Below are 22,131 nucleotides of genomic sequence, written 5' to 3'. Positions count from 1 at the left end.
ACCTTCAGAGTTTTGCAGCGCAGACCTTAAGTAACAATTTATAAAAGAGACATGCTATAAAATGGCTCCCTATCATACAGATTTTGATTTAAACTGACTCTCCCTTGGAGATCATTTGACCAGAACTTAGTATTAAGAGTAGGAAAGACTGCAGTATTGCTGCTCCACTTACGATGTATCTCATAGCATACAATGCTCCAATTTTTAAAAACATATATTTAAATTATTTATCCTCAATAAAAAAAAAGTTTATCTTAGGTCAGATTCCCTAGAACAGACTATGAGAGAAAATCTAGGTGTACGTCATGGAAGGATTCTCCTCAGCAAATATCCTGTGAAGGAGTAAACAGTATAGGGGATGGGATGGAGTTAACAAGGACAAGTTCAAGTCTAGCCTTGGTCTGATCCATGGGGAAGCTCTGGAATATAAATTGTATGTTGGGGATTTCCCACCTCCCAGGCCAGGTGACTATGTTAGCAGAGAACAATTCTTCAGAGAAGAGGCAGCTGTCAAACAGGGGTCAATGCAGCAGCTTCAAGATGGAGGCACCGGCCAGGTAAAGGGGATCTGGCTGAGGCACCAACAGTGCCTTTGAGAAGACACTGTATGGGATTCCCAGCATGTGAACATATTGATGGCCTAAAGGAATTTCTATGGATTCATGACTTTGAAAACTTTTTCTTAGTATCCCCTGAATTCTAGACACTGGTGGAATTACTTGCTGAAGAGTATGGCATGGCTGCTATCATGAGCCAATAAATGGACTAAGAGTGGAACTAGACAAAGAAGTAGCAGTGTTAAGGCAGGGTGACATGACATCTGGCAGAGTCACATAGAGTACATTCTGAGATACAACATGGGAGCAGTGATCAACCCAGATAGATGGTGGCTGAGGAGAGGGTCAGGGAAAGCTTCCTGCCTGATGGGACATCACAGCCAGTCGAGTCAGGGACCTGCATCAAGGCTTTTTCTTGCTATATTATTTCCTGTGATTGCCTTGATAAACAACCACAGACTGTTGGCTTAAGCAACAGACAGTTTATTCTCACATTTCTGGAGACCAGAAGTCAAGATAGGGCTGTGCTCCCTCTCTAGGCTCTAGCGGAGAGTCCCTCTTTGCCTCTCAGCTCTGGAGGCTCTGGACATTCCTTGGCTTCTGGTGCATCACTCTTAATTTATTGCTGTAAATTAGTAAACCATTTGTCTAAAGCTTGCAGACATGAAGGTCAGTTGAGGACAATCTGAACTCTTACTTGGAGTAGTCACTTGGCCCTTTTGGTGTGCGTGTCTTCTCTCTTTCTGATGGAAAACTTGTCAATGGATTTAGGACCCACCCTGATAATCTAGGTAAATCTAATCTCAAGATCTTTAATTTAACTATATCTTCACAGATCTTTTTTCTTCCCCCAAATAAGGTCATATTTACAAGTTCTTGGAGTGAAGATGTGGATATCTTTTTGGTGCAGGGGGCATTAAACCCAATATCTCACTTTCAGTTAAATTGTTTCCTATCCAAACTGGAAAGGGGCATTGAGTTTAAGTGTCTGTAATTAATTGTTATATGGTGTGGGAGGGGCCTCTAGGTGTGAACCCAAAATGTTACTGTTTCCAATTATAGCCACCTTCTAGAATGAAAACTGGGATTGAAAACTATTAAACCTTCCAAATCCAATGCTTATTCTTAACTCTCTTTCCATGAAAAATACGGGTTACTTATTCTACATTCGCCTCTCAGAGGAGGAAACCTAAGGTAACGCCAAGTCAATTTCCCTTCTCAGGCAGACCACACGGAGTGATGCCAAGCAGTCAGGATGGTTCCCTGTCTAAGCCTGTTTATTTATAAGGCAATATCTAGTGAGACAACCGTGTGATCAGTGGCAGTGGAAGTAGGGATGTGGGGAGAGTTATGTAGGAGGTATAGAGGTACGGTACGGGGCTTGGTAAATATTTGGGCATGTTAGTGAAAAACAGGGAAGATCCAGAGAAGAATCCGAGGCCTGGGCAAGATGTTGAGTTTAGTGTTGAATATGCTGAATCTTGGAAGTGGTAGCTTATCCTTATGGAACAAAAGTAATGAAACTGATGGCTGACAAATATTTATCTTCTTAAATTATTATTATAGCGCATTGCTTTTTTTAATTAAAGAAAGATACATTGAGAATTTTTAAAGTGTATCCTATGAGGTTTGAACTGCATCTTTAAAGTTTTAACCTAACTTTCTACACACAAATATTCCCTAAACATGATGCTAGGTCCCAGATCTAACTATATCTATATCTATATATACATATATAGATATAAGTATAATTTTATTTCATTCTTAGTATATTTGCCTGACTCTTAAGTTTTTATTTAAGTTTTTTAAAAATGTAGTTATTTTAAAATCTCCCTCTATTTTGATTTTCCTTTTCCATATTCTTACCAATTAAGCATTCAAGAACAAGTAGTCCATTTATAATTTATATTCTTTTCTATTCCTTCCATCTTACTCACTCTCTTCTTAAATCAGCGAGTGGATAAATGGGCTTCATTATTAGTCTTTCTCTGTTTCATAAGGGTGAGAATTATACTTAGAAAGACTTTCTTCCCAGCTTCTTTGGAAACTGACAGAATTGTGTTTATTGTGAATTTGCAAGCATGACGCTGATTTTACAACTCTGTACTCATTGTTGCCTTTGAAATGACTCAACTTTTCACACCATTGCAGCAGATGACGAATTTCCTAAACTGGCACTAATATTAGTAGAATAAATGTGTTAGTATAAGTCGTTAAAATTTATTCTATTTTTAATGTGTCTAAAATATATTTTATATACTTTTATATTATAGTTTAATTCAAATATTTAAATGAATATTCTTATCTGGTCATGTTACTTTTTAATATGCGTTCATTGTAATGAACACAGGTTTAAAAAAGTGAAGTAAAGTTTTAAGGAAAGTAAACATTGAGTTTAATGGAGTTCAAGCTTTAATATGATAACTAGACATCACCAAGTGTTTTCAAATAACTTTCCTTAGCATTCCAGAACCTGATTGAAAAACTGAAGGGAATAAGACTTCATTCAGAACTTGATAAGAGAGTCTATTCAGTGAAGGATCCATTGCCAGTCAATACAGCTGATGCCTCATTACACTGACACACTAGAGAAAATTGCTTTGCTTTTTACATTAGGTATTTAAAATGAAAATGGACACCAAAACAAACCTGCTGCCTGACAATTCCTAATATCTCTACTTTGCCATAAAATACCTGAGTGATTTTCAGGGGAAGAGTGAGGAGTGAGGTCACCATGAGTGCTTTTTTTTCTTTTGAATCAGAAAATGATATTGGCTTCCCTTTTTTGCTATTAATTAAAGTTCTTTATTACCCATTGAAGCCAGTAAATGATGACTGTCTTATGTATGTGGGGAAAAGATAGATCCAATTTTATTCTTAGGTCATTAAAACTTGTAATTGTTAAATTTTTGCTCTGAAATTGAATCTACAAAGTTAGTAATGGAAGAAAGGTAGAAAAAACAGCATCCAAAGATCATCATGTTCAATAAGATCAAGGGTAGGTGATGTTGGAAGAAATTCTGATATAGCTAAAACAACTCTATTTCTCCAACAATAATCTTCTAAATTTATGCTTGGGGAAAAGTTTAGGCCTCTAGGGATTTTCAGTAGAAAGAGTTGACCTTTGGATTCCACTGTTTATAACTAATATTGTATAAAAATAATTTTTAAAACACACATTGTTCCAAAACATCCACGATCTTTTAAGTACATTTTATATTGAAATCTTGAATTAGCAGATATGATCACAAATAGCCTTTGTGATTTAAAACTACAGTATTCCCTCACTTAACACGGGTATTACATTCTAGAACCCCCCCTCCCCCGTGAAGTAGGAACCTTACATTTATCCTACACTCTTAAACCTACATAACTTTAACAACACACATACACAGTACTGCAAAATCCCACGATATAGCCAAAAATCCGTGATAAATAATTAAATATAATATTTTTAAAAATCTCGCGATACAGTGAGGCTGCGATAAGTGAACTGTGATATAGAGAGGGACTACTGTATAGGAAAGACATCATCTAGATTTAAAATTCATATTGGATTTAAAAAGCAGCTACAGTACAAATGGAAGATTTTGAGGATGACAGTTAAATTTATACCCATAAATTTAAAAAACCTTGACAAAGACTCAAATTTGGCTGAATTTTAAGTGGAGGTTTATGTCAATTACAAAGTAAAGGAATCTCCTGCTTCTAAAAAGGGCATCCTATCTTATTTTAGTTAATCTTACCAGTGAAGCCGATGGGCAATCTGGATGCTTTGCAATGAGCGATGTAATAGGAGTTGCACTAGAGGACTTTCAAGGTTCCATTCAAACTTCATAGCCTGAAGTAAGAGATATAATTACTTTACTCTCTTTTTCTCAGCAATGAAATTATAGCAGAATATAGAAGCACTTAACAGGCTTGAGAAAAGACCAGGGTAAGTGTCATGAACATTTTAACAAAATGTTAATACCGTAACATATTGAACATTTATTTGCTGTTGTATAACTAATCACGGAGCAGTCTTGCTTCTTTTCCTTATGTATGCTTTAAGTATCACAGGATAATAAATAGGAGCAGATGGATGGTAGAATTCAGCCATGCCTAGGAAGAGAGTCCTGGCACAAAAAATATATCATGAACTGTGTTCTGGCATTATTAAGTAATAGATATTTCTAACCCTTTGGAGTTGTAATTAATGCACACCCAAGGTCTTAACTGAAATCACCAACTATTAACCTGCAGACCTTGAAGCTTTATTTATAGGTTGGAAAGCCTATTATTGCCACCATAACCCACACATTCCCAAGTTTCCCCCTCATCTCCACTGTGAACAACACCCTTAAGGTTGTCTAAGATGCCCAACATGGTGGAAAACGCAGGCAGTGATGGCAGCCCCGGATATCCTTAGAGACCTAATTCAGACCTTTCAGACCTGCACGTGCTACAGCAGTCAGTACCTGGACCCCATCCTCACCCCAGGAACCTGAGTATGTTGTAACACTGAAAGTCAGGTTCTCTTAATAAAAATGCTCATTCCTGCTTGAGAGACATGCTCAATAAGCCATTGGTCTCACATTTGCATAAACTCTTAGAGCTGTTTGAATGTAAAACAACCCTAACATATGTTGTCTTAAACTGTAGCTATGCCCTTCTTTCACTTACTTGCTAATACTGGGCTGACGAGGTTGTGTTAATGCCCCAGTAGTGAGCATATCCTATCAGAATATGAGCAGAAGAGATATCTCCGAATTTATTTCCATGCTTCTGTTTTAAGCTTTCTCTTTAGGATTTCCTTTTACATCTTCTTGAACCCCAAAATTACTTGTTGATCTTGAATTGCCTTCCTTGCTTCCAAAATCCCTGCATAACTCTGTCTACTGGTATAATTTCCTCCTAAATCCTGCCTCTATGTTGTCTTCAGAGGACTGTATATTCTGTTTGCAAAGTAATATGTTTTTTCAGTCTAATAATAAAGACTTTCCTCATCAGGTTCAGAGTTTCCCATTTTAAATGTTCAAACATTGAGGCACCTGGCATTTAAGTATTATAGCTTGTAACTACAACCTGGCCTTTAAGATAACAAAACACCTGAGTTAAAAGAAAAAACAAACACCCCTCCCCCAAATAAAAAAACCTAAAGACCATTATTTTAGACAATTTCAGCACTAAGTAGAAAAATATATCATTCATAGTTTGGATATTCAAGTCATGTACATGGTCATTTGTAAAACATATAATTGTTTATATTTCAAAACATTCAGACTAAATTAATCTTAGCTCATATTTCTAGGTAAATTTATATTATTTCAAAAAACTATTCCAACATTGTGATATTTGATTCTGCTGGCAGAATCTAGAAACTATCTTATAATACTACCTTTATAAAATTTCAAATACTTAAGGGAAAGGCAAGAAACATGAATTGTGAGGAGATAAACAGAAAAAGGCTTATGTTTATATAACCCTTATTAGGTTAGTTTTTAATTGTTTGTCATAGTCAGGTAAAAAGTTTTCATCATAAGCATGTATATTTTGTCCCAAGTCTAATTAATAAGTAAAGTTGCTTTTTAAAACATTTCCTTTTTGGCTTTTATATACTTTTTTTGTAACTGTACCAATTTTGGCTAGATAATGTCTGCATTACATATGTTGACATATGAGCTATAATTCAACCTCTTGGCCAGCCAAATTGCAATATCACTTTAAGTAGACTATTTTTGCTTCATAAAAAACTTTTAAAGAAAGAGAACCATTAGTTAAAATCTTGGAATTTCTTGGCAACGCTGCTGTTCTTACCTGAATAAGCTGTGGGAGATATTCCAATAGTTCATCGTTCAAGAGGTTGTCTAATTGCTGAACTGCCACTTTACGAATTTCTTGATCTGGAAAACTAATACAAAGTAAATATATCCATTAAGCAGTTAATGATACGGAATAATACATGAGAAACTTTAGGAAAACAGAATGAATTCCATTCTCAGTGCATAAAATAAAACATTAATCCCACAATTAATTAAGATGATCATTAGTAGCAAATAATAATTATTTTTCTGCATTCTATAATCTCATGTGAATTGCAGTAGAAAATCCTTTTGACTAGATTTTGAAAACTTGGATTTAAGTCAGATTTCTTGGCTATAAAATGTGGATGATACCATATCTAAAATCTTTTCTAAAATAGTATGAAAAATCTTTGCTTGTAATTTAGCCATGCATTTATTAAATAAATTATTATCTGCTGGAGACCTGATGGCTTATATGATTAAAAATGAAATATATTTGAATGAGTCTGACCAGATCACAATGAAAAGTACAAATCTAAAGTATTTTATAGTAAAAATAATTTAACTAAGTCAAATCTTGCTAGACTATGAATTCTTGAGGGAAACTGTGCCTTATTCATTTTGGGACTGTGCATGCCTGTTTTAAGATTTAGCACTCATTAGGCACTTAATAAATGTGTATTACTGAACTAAATGTATGCAGGTATTTAGCATTTGAAACCCTATTACAAAGACAATTTATCCTCAAATGGGACCCTCAGGTTTCCATTATCTTGTTCCATCAGAAGAATTAGATTCAGTTATCTCTAAGCTCCTGGAAGTGCCTGGAGAAAACTTTTGGCATCATACTGCTTTGACATGGTATTGATATACTACTTTGACATGATTAAATAGACCTAAGGCTTGTTTAAAACAATTAATGTACTTTTAAATAAAGAAGTTTTCAGAAAAATATGCATACTTTAAAACTATTTGTATTGACTCATTAAAAAACAAAGAAATGAATAAACAAATACACAAAACTCCAAAATCATTTTGTATGAGAACTAACTGAATGATTGTCTTCAACCAGTCAGATGAGAGCTTTGAAGATTGGCTCTCAATATTGTGGAGGTCAGAAAACTTTAAAGTCTTTAATCTCCAGTCTCTTTTCAGCATATCAGATTACTGAAGGGTGAAATGAATTCTATGCAGCTACAGTGTAAAGGAAAATATGGTATTACTCAGGATCTCTCAACTCCCCTTGCCAGCAGTTTGAAATGTAATGTCTAAACAGGTTACATACTTTTCTTCATTTAAATTGAGCATTTTAATTGCAACAAGAATTTAACTTCCAAGGTTAGTCATTCAAAACCCTTATTTCTGAACTGCAAATACAGCTCCATTAATTTTCTCCCTTTGAATATTCTAGCAACAAGACCTGTTGAGAACTGTAGTCCAGAGACATCTCGTGAAGTACTTACGAAGGTCAGAAGATCTAAGCAGAGCATCAAAAAACAGATGGAGAGCAGAAAGAGTGTAATAAAAATGCAAAGCTTGAAGAAGGTCAGCTTGTTTTTAACACACTAAGACTTTATTTTCTTCTAACTAAATGCGATCAACTCTAATTTATTGCTCTCAATTACTAAACCATTTGTCTAAAGCTTGCAGACATGAAGGTCAGTTGAGGACAACATGAACTCTTACTTGAAATAGTCACTTTGTACATTTTGTTGCCTAAATGACAGCTTAAGTCAGACACTAGTCACCCATGTTTTCTTGTGTGCCTATTTTATCTTATTGATATGAACAACAACAAAGAAAAATAAAGAAAGAAACCATGACAAAACTCTTTGGTGACCACTACGCCTCTAATTATATATTTATTTCCAAATACTAAAATGTTAACTCCATGAAAGCAAACATTTTTTGCCTGTTTTATACATCGATATGTCCAAATGTCCCCAATGCCTCCAGTTTGGGGTGCATGCTCCACCTATTTGTTTGAAGAATATACAAACCAAATTAATTATCTTTCCACCTAAAACACCTCTACTGCCAGGCTTTTCGCTTGTAGTCTGCATTATTGTCTGTCTCCAATCATGTAGGTCTAAAACTTTAAGAGATATTTTCCTCCCTTTTACTCTTGGCATTAAATTTCCCCCCTCTTTCCCATCTGGCAAAATTCTACTCATCATTGAAGTCAAAGCTCAAGCATCACTTTCCCTGTGAAGGTATTCTAGCTACTTTGTAGCCCTGCAGAGGTTATCATACCGTGTTCTGTGGAATTCTATATTATGTACATGGTTGAAGATGTCTCATTCATTTATGCATTCTAAGTGCATGCACAGTTGAATAAAAGTTTGTGTAATTCCTAAAAGCCTTTTATCTTTATATCTAATTAGTTGCCAAGTTCTGTTGACTCTTCTATTCTAATGACTCTAGCATCATGCTTGTTTTTAGTTTCTTCTGCAACTACATACTGTAGGCCATAATTATCTCATACTGGTACCAATGTTTTTCATAGTAATACTGTATAATATTTCCTTTGTTGTTTATAAGTTCATTTCTCATAAAACATTAAATGGCTTTCTCTTTCCAATGGGCTTCTTTCAGGCCCACTTAGGTATTCAGGGCTAGCTGAACACTTCCAGTTTTTCTGCTTCTATAACACTGCATAAACTGCTCTGGCTCCCTGGTGTGTTACCTTTTTTCTGACATGTGCATTCTCATTTTGGTGAGCACTGTAACTTTCACTTGGATCACCTGTCTTTTTCTTCTTAGAGTTCTAGTCCTCCTTCAAAATGGGACCAAATGCTCTTTGGTTAATGATCCCATTCTTTATTAATCACTCTCTGATCTCCAACAGCATTGACTAGAGGGTTCCATGGTCAATTAGGATATGCGAGTGAGCATCAGGATTTGTCTTTTTATGTACATATCATTATTCCTCAGTTAGTGACTAAATAAACTTAGGGTAGATTGTTCCATCTTTTTATTCCTTGGATTTAGTACCATGCTTCATACATGTTGGGTATTGATAAAAATGCACTGATCACTATAATAATAAGGAAAATCATACTACGGAACCCCTTTTATTTTTTGTCGTGTTCTGAGATAATTTACACAATAACAATAAGTTTAATTCCACAAATACCATTCAGATAAATTCCAGATTTCTTTTCTCTTAGTCAAATAGCAAAAGAGAAAAAAATCTGATGGCAATGGAAAAATAAAAGAATGTATTTTTTTCAGACTCCTTCTGGAACAAGAAAACAAAAAAACTCGTAATATCTGCATAGTATAATCCAAAAGAAAAATTATATAGTTGTAGTATACTTGCATATTTGGAAAGAATATTTTTTGCACCTTACTGGAAAGAGATTTTTTTTTTTTTTTTTTAAATGCTAGTCAATTTTACTAATTTTAAAGATACTGCAATTTTTATACACTTCTATGATTTTTCAACATTTTGCAGCTGTTTGGCCTTGTAGCACAGCAATTCATACACTATACTGTACAAAATTATCAGCAAGACTGGAATGATGTATTAATAGAAGGCATCATCATGTTTATTACATTACCAGAGAGCAAAAATACAGTAAAGACAGTTTTCACTGTACACAGCTTAAAGAAAGGAAAAAGGGGAGGAGTGTGTTCAGCAGCCAGCCATCCCTGTACTGAAGAGGGGCAGGTAGAAAAAAATCCTAGATATGGAGCTACTAAACCTGGTCTAGTATTCAAGACCAAAGCATATGAAGTTCTGTTTTTTGTTACTTAGTTCAAATTAAATGATTTCCTTGGGAATATACTTGTAGTCTTGTTAAGGTTTATGTGTACACACACTGGTCACGGCAAGCAGATAAAATGCCCTCATCATTCACAAACTATTCTCTACTGGAAAAAAGGACGAAAGATTTTTTCCCCCTGTTGCCTCCTGTTTGCAGAAGTCAAATGTTAATGAGTTCAGAGTACCCATTAGTGCATTTTGATGAGTGCATAACAAGTTTCTGTTGGTTTGTATTTTGGGGGCGAGCCAAGAAAAAAAGGCAAGATTCTCCAATTGCACTATTCGTGTTTCCAATATTAATAAGCAGAAACAGTAACACTTAAAATGTACAGCAGAGGATTTTTTTTTTTTTGGACTCAAAGGACCTGAATTTAGTTGGGCATGTCCTTTAAAAAAGTTCATTTTGATGTAGATAGTTAGATATATGGTCATTCCTCGGTCCTTAATTCTCCAAGTCTAGATTTATAAATTAACAATGTAAACCCTGTTATAAAATTGGGGAAATAATGTCCACCTCAATTTAACTCATAACCAAAAGATGCTTTTCACATCAAAGAAATCATCAAAAAGGCTGTGTCACATTTCAAAGCCAAAAAAATTAACAAGAATGCAAACACGATGAGTAATGTACCACTGCCAAGACTTTGCCAGCAGTGGGGCTTCAGCGATGCTGTCCTGTGAAACGGCCTTCCATCTGCCCGGTTCCTCTTCCAGAGCCAAGTTTCTGCGCCATGCCACCTCTTGGAGGAGGTCCTCTTCCATCTCGGTCACGCATCTTCTCACCACCCACTATTCCACGTGGACCACCAGGACCTCGATCATTGCGCCTGATATCCCTGCGATCATCACCACCACCTCTGGTTTCTCGCTCTCTTGCAGCTCTTGTTTTTTTCTCTTCCACATTTAAACGCACTTCCCCTCGAAACATTATTGGTTTTGCAATTAAGATTCTCTGAACTGGTTCAGAGTCATCAAAAACCACAAAACCAAAATTTGGAAGTTTTCCCCCAACACCCTTGGTATTGATGCGAAGTTCCACAATGTTTCCAAAACTCATGAAGAATACTTTCAGTTCATTTTCATCAATATCATGTGGCAAGTTACCAACAAAAAGTTGATGACTGTCTGGGTAGCAAATTATTCTACGGTTGTCAGATTCATTCTGTTTGATATCTCCTCTACCTGGTCTTGGCCCTCTAGGAGGGAAACCAGGTCATTCTCTAGGTCATTGTTCATGCACACGAGGTGGCTTAGATTGGTCTTCTGGTTTAGCTTCAATTCTTGGCTTTGATGGTTCTTGTGGCAGAGAAACAGGTTCGGCAGGCAGAGGAGACATAGACTTCTCCTCTAATTCTTCTAAGTTCTTCTCTTCCACTGGTGGTTTCAGCTCTTCAGTCTTTGTTTCAGATTCTGGCTCAGGTTCAGGTGCATGAGAGGATTCTTCCAAAGGCTCCTCTCTGTCATTAGTCACAGGGTGAGCTTCATGGTATCCACTGTTAGCATTTTTTTGTACAGGTTCTGGAGATGGTTGCCTTTCTTCTTGCTCCTCTTCTACTTCATCTTCTGATTCTTCATCAAGTTCTGGTTCCGAATCACCAAAGACTTCATCCTCATAACGAAACATGTCATTGTAAACATAAAACTTATTTGGAACAGATCCTTCAGGAGCCAGGACAAAGGTTTGCATAAATTTCCTCTCTGGCTGTCCACTGGTAGATAGCAAACCCATGACCTGGACAACTACTCCATCACTTAAGGTTGCATGAGCATCCACATGACGAATTTTGGTATGACATTCACTGAAGTTCAGAGATAATACTTTGTGGTGTATATCATTTTGGCCATAAACAGCCTCCTGGGGCTTTCCACTAGCATCCACTCCACCATGAACATAGGAAGAATTCCTGCCATAAAACCTGTGTAAATATTCTGGAGCTTTATTCAGCAAAGTATAATACGGCCTCACAAACTCCCGCCCTACAAGCAGCGGACTTGCCTTCTCCATAACCATTTCGTTGCTGCACAATGTCAAATGCTCCAACCAACAGCCGCGGCAGGTACGTCGTGCGGAGGTCAGCAGGAGAGTCGCAGAGAACCCAACCTGCTGCAGTGGATTCTTCTCGCTTGTCTCCCCCTCCCTCCGACAAACGTCAAGCTTCAGAAGCAGGAGAGCTGCGAACTTGTTCCCTTACAACCAGCTCTTCGCTCTTTTGTTTTTTAAATTTAATATTTATTGTATTTTTTTTCTGTTGCCATTTAGTCCCCTTATATCCCCACCCAAGAGATGCCTCTTTTTTTTTCACTACTGTTGCTTGACATTCAGAAAGAAATAGGGAGAGAAATTGCTGGGAAACTAACCACATGACATCCTGAGATGTGACTAAGGCATAACAGCACTAAAGTATATCTGAATATAACTTGCATTTCCTATTTTAGGAAGAGTTGGCCATGTTAAAAGAGACACTGGCAGCATTGGTGAAGTTCCTGGGAAATAGGCTCTTTCATACATTGCTGGCAATATATAACCACATATATTTTTAAAAAAATATTTGAAATGTGCTTATTCCTTTTCTAGCAATTTTACTTTTGGAAATTTATACTAAGAAAATAGAGATGTATGTGAGGATATGTGTATGTAAGCAAAACTGAGAATGATAAAAATATCAAAAAATAAAAAGTTAAATATATAATGACCATATGATAGGATATATGCAGTCATTAAATATTAAGTATTTAATGATATAAAACATTATGTAAATGTATGCAATATAATATCATTAAAATATGTGTATATCGATATGTTTTAAAATAAGATGTGAAAGATCAAAATATTAATAGCAAATATCTGAATGGAAGTTTCATGAATGACTACAGCTTTTTTTTTCAAGCTTAGTTTTAAAAGTTTTTCAAGCTTTTTATGTTAAGGTTTATTAGTTACTAAAAATATTTTTAAAATAAGGCCGTTCAACTGATTATGAAAATATATTAATAATGGCAAATTCATTAGCACTAGAAAAAAGATCCAAATCATATGTCCTTTTAAGGATGCAGATCATTGTGTGAAAGAATAAGAATCATTTTTCAGAGGAGAGTTGGGGGACTAGATGAAAGGTGGTGAAGGGATTAACCAAAGAACATTTATATATGACCCATGGACACGGACAATGATATGGGGATTGATTTAGGGAGGGGATAGGGTGGGGCTGGGTGGGGGTGGGGAAAGAAGAAAAAGCAGGAACAGCATAATTGCATAAAAAATTAAAAAAAAATTAAAAATTTAAAAGAATTATTTTCATCTTGACTTAGAATATTCTTTTAACATAATAGGCCTAATAAAGATCTCTGACTGCAGAATTTATGCTTAAAACCATTTCAGGGCTCTTAGCCATAGATCAATAGACAAATATGTTCCACAAATCTTGGCATTCTGTCCTTGTCCTGTTGTCTGAAACTATTTACACATTCTTTTGGGGATATAGCTGTTAGCATTTTATGCTCAGTAACTTGTTCCTCAATGAGGTAAGGGCTACCCATAATAGTTCTCTGACTCTGGTGTGATATTTACAAACTGAAATGTCATGTAACAAAAGCATTGCAACCTATTTTGAATTTTCCACAAGCCAGGTATGTGTACTTTCTAATGATCTGATTTGCTTGAAAAATACATATAATGCCTGCCACTAGGAGGCATTCCTTAGTAATTCTGATCAGTTTTTTACTGCAATCACTCTAGGTATGAATATTGCACATTGAGTCTGGGGAAGAAACAAAAGTATTGTTAGAAGATTCATCAGGCTGATATCAACCAGGCCTTCATTTATTTATAATTATAAGATATTTCCTTATAATCAATCAGAAATAGATTACTTACAATGTAATAAATGGAGATCTATCTGATTTGGTGTGTTAAAAAGATAACAAGGTCAAGATATGCTCCCTTTATTCCCATTTTGTTGAGTGTTTTCATCATAAATGGGTGTTGTACTTTATCAAATGCTTTTTCTGCATCTATTGATATGATCATGTGATTTTTGTCTTTCATTCTATTTAGGTGATGTATTATATTTATTGATTTGCGAATATTAAACCATCCTTGCATCCCTGGAATGAAGCCCACTTGATCATGATGTATGATCTTTTTGATGTATTGCTGGATCCTGTTTGCCAATATTTTATTGAGGATTTTAGCATCGATGTTCATCAGTGATATTGGCCTGTAGTTTTCTTTCTTTGTTGTGTCTTGACCTGGTTTGGGGATTAGGATAATACTGGCTTCATAGAAAGAGTTTGGGATTTTCCCCTCTTCTTGGATTTTTTGGAACAGTTTGAGGAGGATAGGAGTTAGTTCTTCCCTGAATGTTTTGTAGAATTCGCCTGTGAAGCCATCTGGTTCAGGGCTTTTGTGTGCTGGGAGATTTTGGATTACTGTTTCAATTTCCTTTTTTGTTATTGGTTTGTTGAGACTTTCCACTTCTTCTTGATTCAGTTTTGGAAGGTTGTATGTTTCTAGAAATTTGTCCTTTTCTTCTAGATTGTCAAATTTCTTGTCATACAGTTGTCTGAAGTAATTTCTAACTATCATTTGTATTTCTGAGGTATCAGTCGTGATTTATCCTCTTTCATTTCTGATTTTGTTTATTTGTGTCTTCTCTCTTTTTTTCTTGATTAGACTGGCTAGAGGCTTGTCGATTTTGTTGATTTTTTCGAAGAACCAGCTCCTAGTTTTGTTGATCTTTTGGATTGTTTGTTTAGTCTCTATGTCATTTAGTTCTGCTCTAAACTTGATGATTTCATTCCTTCTTCTTGCCCTAGGCTTTGTTTGTTGTTGTTGTTCTAGTTCTTGTAGCATTGTGGTTAGGTTTTTTATTTGAGATTCTTCTAGCCTTTTCAGATATGCCTGTATTGCTATAAACTTCCCTCTCAGGACTGCTTTTGCTGTGTCCCACAGGTTTTGGGTTGTTGTGTGCTCATTATCATTAGTTTCTAGAAATTTCTTGATTTCTTCTTTGATGTCATTGTTAACCCATTCATTATTTAATAGCATGTTATTCAATCTCCATGAGTTTGGGTGTCTTTGATTTTTTTCTCTGAGGTTGATTTCTAGTTTCAAGGCATTGTGATCTGAAAAGATGCTTGATATGATTTCAATTTTCTTGAATTTGTTGAGGCTTGTTTTGTGACCTATCATGTGGTCTATCTTTGAAAATGTCCCATGTGCACTTGAAAAGAATGTATATTTTGCTTCTTTGGGGTGAAAATTTCTATATATATCAGTTAGATCCATGTGGTTTAGTGTGTTGTTCAATGCCTGTATATCCTTGGTGTTTCTTTGCTTTGATGATCTGTCTATTGTTGATAATGGAGTGTTGAAGTCCCCTACTATGAGTGTGTTGTTGTTGATATCCTTTTCGTGGTCTTCTAGTATTTGCTTTATGTATTTGGGTGCTCCTATGTTGGGTGCATATATGTTTATCAAAGTCATATCTTCTTGATGGATTGTTCCTTTAAGTATTATGAAATGTCCTTCTTTGTCTCTTTTTATTGTCCTTGCTTTGAAATCCATTTTGTCTGATATGAGAACTGCTACCCCGGCTTTTTTTTCCAGTCCGTTTGCTTGGAATATTTTTTTAAATCCATTTACTTTCAGTCTGTGTAAATCTTTTGTTTTCAGGTGTATTTCTTGTAGACAGCAAATATGTGGGTCCTGTTTTCTTATCCATTCCGTTACCCTATGTCTTTTAATTGGAGCATTTAATCCATTTACATTTAAGGTTATTATTGACGTGTATTTATTCATTTCCCTTTGTACCTCTGTTCCTCTCCTCTCTTGTTTTTTTCTTCTTTTTTCTTAGAACACTCCCTTTAGCATCTCTTGCAATGCTGGTTTGGTGGAGATGTATTCTTTCAGTCTTCCTTTGTCTGAGAAACTCCTTATTTCACCTTCTATTTTGAATGAGAGCCTTGCTGGGTAGAGTATTCTTGGTTATAGGCCTTTGTTTTTCATTGCTTGAAATATTTTTGACCATTCCCTTCTGGCTTGTAATGTTTCTGTTGAGAAATCAGTTGATAGCCTTATCGGAGCTCCCTTGTATGTTATTTGCTGCTTTTCTCTTGCTGCTTTTAGGATTCTCTCTTTGTCTTGGAATGTTGCCATTTTAACTATGATGTGCCTTGGAGTGGGTTTTTGGGGGTTCCTCTTGATTGGAACTCTCAGTGCTTCTTGGACTTGCACAGCTTTTTCTCTCATCAGGTTCGGAAAATTTTCTGTCACTATTTCTCCTATCAGATTTTCAATTCCATGTTCCTTTTCTTCTCCCTCTCGTATTCCGATGATCCTTAAATTATTTTTTCTAATGCTATCCTGTAATTCCCTTACATCTTGTTCATATTTTTTCAATCGTTTTTCATTTTGCTGTATTGTCTGGGAGTTTTTCTCTACATTATCTTCTAACTCACTAATCCGATCCTCTGCTTCGTTTAGTCTGCTTTTGATTGATTCTACTGTGTTTTTCAGTTCAGAGATTGTATTCTTAAGTTCTTCCTGGTTCTTGTTAACAATTTCTATGTCTTTTTTTATGCTGGTGTAGTTCTTAGCACCCCTGGCTGGTTTGGCTCAGTGGATTGAGCGTCGGCCTGCGAGCTAAGTGTCGCTGGTTCGATCTTCCAGTCAGGGCACATCAGAGAAGGAAAACTCTGACTCCAAAAAACCTCCACTGCCTTGCGGCATACCTCTTCAGGGGAAAGGCTAAGGGAGTAAACCCCGACAGAAAATCCGGAGCCGGAGTCCCTAAGGCGGTTTGACGTTGTAGTCAACACCGGCAACTCCTGCGGCGCACCTGAAGCCAAGCTGTATTGACTCCGTCTTTCCCTTGGATCCTTCAGCTGCGAAGAGAGGGGGGGTCTGCTGCATGGGCAACAGCAGACCCTCCATATCACCCTGCCCAGGCTCTGTAGCTTCAGCTTCACTGGAGAGGACACTCCAGCGTCATCGCAAGATGTCGATTCAACACGGGAGGAGACAGATACCGTGTCACTCCCGAGTCGGACTGCACAGCCATTCTCGGCGGTGCAGATAGACTCTTAAGAAGCTACACCATCGTCTCTCGAGACGGACGGCTGCCGACCGAGTTCTTAGCAAGTTCCCTGTAATTTTCTTGGAGCTGCTGGTAACTTCCTTGAAGGTTGTCATAGTAGATTTTAAGGATGTCGAGTATATTGAGCTTCTTTACCACCATTGTTTTGAATTCCATGTCTGACATTTGGGCTATGTCTATTTCATCTATCTCTCTTTCTGAGGATTCCTCTTTTCTTTTCATTGAGGGGTTATTTTTGCGTCTTACCATGTTGGATTCTTTTTGTTTTTATTTATTTATTTATTTATTTGGTTTTGTTTTTGGGGGGGGTAGTCTGCTTTGACTTCCCTCCTTTGTGGTGTAATATTCTTTATCGAAGGTCTGGGAGTTTCAGTGGTGCAGTCTCTTTGATATCCTGAGCCTGATGTTCTTGAGTTACCCTTTATGTCGTTTGTTTATGCTGTTCGGTTATATTTCAGATGTTCTTTGATAGGACCTTCCTTCTGGCTAGTTGGTTGAGAGTCACTCTATCCGCTTTGTCTTGAGTTCTTTTGTGGATATGCTGTTAAAGACATAAACACACAGCCCAGGCAGGAGACCCACACCCTCAAAAAGTATCCCCCACTCTATCCTGCTATCGTTAGCCAACTAGCCCGTATTAATATAAATGTAAAGAGATTTGAGCTTTTATACTATAAGAAGAATAGATAAGAGTTGTTTTTGGGGAGGAAAAATATATTGAAACACCGATTCAAAAGAACTTATGCACTCCTATGTTCATTGCAGCACTGTTTACAATAGCTAAGTGCTGGAAACAACCTAAGTGCCCATCTGTAGATGAGTGGATCAAAAAACTGTGGTACATTTACACAATGGAATACTATGTAGCAGAAAGAAAGAAGGAACTCCTGCCATTTGCAACAACATGGATGGAACTAGAGAGAATTATGCTTAGTGAAATAAGCCAGGCAAGGAAAGAAAAATACCATATGATATCACCTAATACAGGAAACTAAAGAACAACACAAACAAAGGAACTAAATAGAACAAAGAGCAGAATAGCAGTCAATAGGGGGGAGGGGAGAGGGAGAGAAGGGGGATAAGTAAGGGAAGGGTTTAATTAAAGAGCCTGTATAAAAGACTCATGGACATGGACAACGGGGAGGGATATGATTGCGGGAGAGGGGGTGGGTTGGGTGGGGGAGAGAAGTTAGGGGAAAAGGGGACAACTGTAATTGAAAAACCAAAATTAAAAAAAAAAAAAAAAAAGATAACAAGGTCAGTAAAATTCCATTACTTGTTGGGGAGGAGATTATATAATGTGAAATAAATTTTTATTTATAATGAAAAAAGTTTTAATAAGCTTAATAAGAGTCCAAGTGAAATAATCACTTTTTTAAGGCTATTAATTATTTTTAAATGTTCATTTAAGAAACTTTATGTTACCTAATTTAATTTCCCAAGTATGTCTAAATTATGGTCAAAAGCAAAACATTGGACTGGCTTACTATTCAATTTTATGAGTTTTGTGAGCAGTGATTCTACATATTCATGGTTTAGTTGCCTGTGAATTGAGCTAACAATTGAGTTTTGGGGATCTGTAAAAGGACATTATACCAGAGCTAAGATAAATATAACTCTATACAACGATTGTTAAGGAATTACCTAAAAATTGCACATAGTCCATTGTCCAATTAGGATATTCAGACACAAAGAAAAAGTACTCATTGAAGATTAGTGCTGTTAAAGTTAATAAAAGAAATTAAGGCACATGCTTAATTAAGTAGAATTAAAGCTAATTCAAGATAAACATTTTTCATATGAACTTCAATGAAATATCAACTCTATATTTCATCAACAATGTCAAATGAACACTAAGTTTAGGGCAAAGAAGAGGATTAAGTTGAAATAGTAATCCTTACATGGGCAGAAAAGGAAGAATATTAAATTTTTAGGTAACTCATCAGCTCAAGTTGCTGGTGCAAACTGACCAGAAATTAAGATTTGCTTTATAAGAGAGGTTCTCCTATTTTTGTAAATGTTTATTTTATTTTATTTTTATTGTTTTTCTATTACAATTGTCCCACTTTTTCCCTCATTGCTATCCCCCACCCAGCCCACCCCTTCTCTCACAGTCAATCCCCAACCCACTGTCTGTGTTCATGGGTTATTTATATTAGTTCTTTTACTAAACCCTTCCCTTACTTACCCCCTTCCCTTCCCTGATAACTGTTATTCTGTTTTAGGACCCTTTCATATTCTTAAAAATGATGGAAGATTCCAAAGAGCCTTTGTTGATATGGGTTATATCTGTTAATAATTACCATAATAGAAACGAAACCAGAACATTTAAGAAATATTTATCAATTCACTTAAAATCACATAAACTCATTACATGTTAACATAAACAATATGCTTCTATCAAAAATAGCTGTATTTCCAAAAACAAAGAAAATAGTGAGAAGAGCAATATTATTTTACATGTTTGGAAATCTCTGGCTTAGAAGGAGACAGCTGTTTCTGCATTAAATCTGCTGCAATATACCCTCTGGAAAACTCCTCTCTACTCAGGAGTGAATGAGTGTGATGAAGGCAACTGACATCTTAGAATTACTATGGAAATTTGATGTTGTGACGCCACTGTAAGCATATTGGGGACTACAGACCTCACTGAGACCCTCAGTGTACAACATAGTTTTGGCATGTGCCTGTTACTAAGACAGTAGCACATCAACCTCTTGGCTTTGAAACAACAAATTGGCTTTGAAGCCACCTGACAAACATTGAGATTTGAGAATTGTCATTTCTCTTCTCTTCCCTAAACATTTACAATTCCTCTCATCTCAGAGGGCTATAGGAGAATCACAAAAGACCCAGACAAGCTTCAACATGGCCAGTGGAGTTGTGAAGTGAAATTTCAACAACAACAAAATACATCTTTCAACTTCTTCCATTGCACTTGTTATTTTGTAAGTTCTAATCCCTTTTTCATATCTTTGTTTATTGTTGTTCTTTTACAGTTGTCCCAATTTCTCATCTATTGCTCTCTGCTGCCCGCTCTAATCCTTTCTTATGTTCTCTTTTTTCCTTTCTTTCTAGTTTGAAAAATGATACAGGGTCAACATTTTACTCAAAGAACTTTCGAAGTGATGGGCGAAAGACAAATGCAATGTAATAAGTGTTTGACCTTTAAGAAAAGCAACTTTGAGTAAACTGAAAAGCAAAGCAATCTGAGATTAAGTACAGTGTAAGAGAAATGTCAGACTTTAGAATACAAAGTAAGAATTCACACAGAGTGCCATGAAGTTCTTCACAGTTAAAAGCCTCAATGTCAGGTTAGAATTATAAAACTATGAGAAGTGCAGAACTGTTTCTCCTACAAGCTTTGCTTCTGATGATATACTCTACATCAGCTTGGAAGAACAACGTTAATATAAAGATCTTTACTATTTTTCTAGCACTAAAAATGATCTGATGTGACACAAGAATTTTTTTTTCTAGAAAACATGGTGAAAAAGGATTCTTTAGGATGATTGTAACCTCTATCTACTGAATAATTCATGCCTCTTTAGGATTTTCACATGATTACAGAATGTTAGAACTCAAGGAAGTTCCGGGACCAGGTTCAATCTCTTCATTATGCACAAAAGAAACTGAAACACAAAGTTTAAGCTGTTTTTCCAAGGCTAGTCGTTGGTGGCACTAAAACTAAAATCCAAATATCTGTAGGCCAATAGGCTTTCTATGCTACTTTTAGCAAGGTCTTCATATCTTTTGACCTGATATTTTCATATATGCTTATATAAAAATCCATAAGTCTAGCTGGAATGTATTACTTATTTTACTGCTTTCTAAGTAGTTCTATCGGGACATATAATAGTGATAAGTATAATTTGTCAAATTCAACTGGGACATGACCCAGTCATGAACCAAAAGGAATATGAATGAATCCTAGACCCAAGGGGACATAGAAACTGTGCAGAGATATTTTTTGATAGTCTATAGCTTTGCATATAGAAATGGGGAATTGGCTATATAGTCATGGTATAAATTAACTGGAGTATTGATTTTGTTCCTCTTAAATGATTATACTTTGATTTTATTTAAAGACAAACTTAAAAAGGCAATACATAAAGCAGTGGTATATTGAAAGCCCTGTGTAGAGATTTTGTTTTTGGATACATTAAACATTACATGAAAAAGCAGCATAATGTACTGAAAAGAATAAGGGATTTAGAGTCTAAATGTTCAGACTCTTCTTATCTTATGCTCTGTCTTTCTAAGCAAATTTATCTACACCCTTGACTTAATTCCCGCTCTTCTGTGGATGATTTCCAATTTGAGGTTTCTAGCTTAGATTTCTCCCTTGAACAACCACCAGACCTGCAAATTTAACCATCGCAAGCACACCTCAGAGTCCACACGCCCTGACCTAAACTGCAGTGTTCTTCTTCTATAATTTGTCAGTCACTCACTGTGCTCTATCTCAGTGAATGTTTCTGTTATGTACTTACTTACATAAGACAGAAACCAAGAAGTAACCTTTCACACCTAGCCTTTTCACTGCCCCTTCCAATTCAAACCTGTCTTTTTTTTTTTTTTTTTTTTAACTCCTAACTGCTCTGATTCTGTTCATGTCATTATGTCACCACTGCCACCTTCTCAGGTGACGGCCATTCTCTGACACCTGGATGATTTCCACAGCTTCCTAGCAGGTCTTCTCTCTTACGTTTGTCTCCCTCACCAAATCTATGCTTCACTGAGAAATCACAGTGATGTTTAAAATATGTAAATGTGTTCTCCCATTTAGAATCATCTCTGCTTTCTCATTGCTACTCAAATAAAGATTAAGTTGCTTAATACGGTCCTGTTTAGAAGTCCTTAGCTTCTGGTTCCATTTTAACACGTCCGTAGTCTTACATCATACACTCTTTTCCTGGACTGCA

The 22,131-nt window shown here is 36.0% G+C and overlaps 1 protein-coding gene and 1 pseudogene across 1 annotated transcript in view; both read right to left on the bottom strand.

Annotated features, from left to right (window-relative positions):
• PIK3C2G (phosphatidylinositol-4-phosphate 3-kinase catalytic subunit type 2 gamma) overlaps positions 1-22,131 on the bottom strand; it is a 283,426-nt gene that overhangs the window by 162,220 nt on the left and 99,075 nt on the right. The window contains exons 18-19 of the mRNA XM_090275472.1: positions 6,357-6,450; positions 4,304-4,398 (exon numbers count right to left, since the gene is read on the bottom strand). Coding sequence (XP_090131598.1) covers positions 4,304-4,398; positions 6,357-6,450 — 189 coding nt within the window. The remainder of the gene's footprint in view (positions 1-4,303; positions 4,399-6,356; positions 6,451-22,131) is intronic.
• Positions 10,774-12,207, bottom strand: LOC150011461 (ras GTPase-activating protein-binding protein 2 pseudogene; annotated as a pseudogene).

This window comes from Furipterus horrens, unplaced genomic scaffold, assembly GCF_987537825.1.
Source record: "Furipterus horrens unplaced genomic scaffold, mFurHor1.1.pri manual_scaffold_4, whole genome shotgun sequence".
In the NCBI taxonomy this organism is placed as follows: domain Eukaryota; kingdom Metazoa; phylum Chordata; class Mammalia; order Chiroptera; family Furipteridae; genus Furipterus; species Furipterus horrens.
The sequence above is the reverse complement of the archived record's forward strand: the minus strand, read 5'-3'. Positions and strand labels throughout refer to the sequence as shown.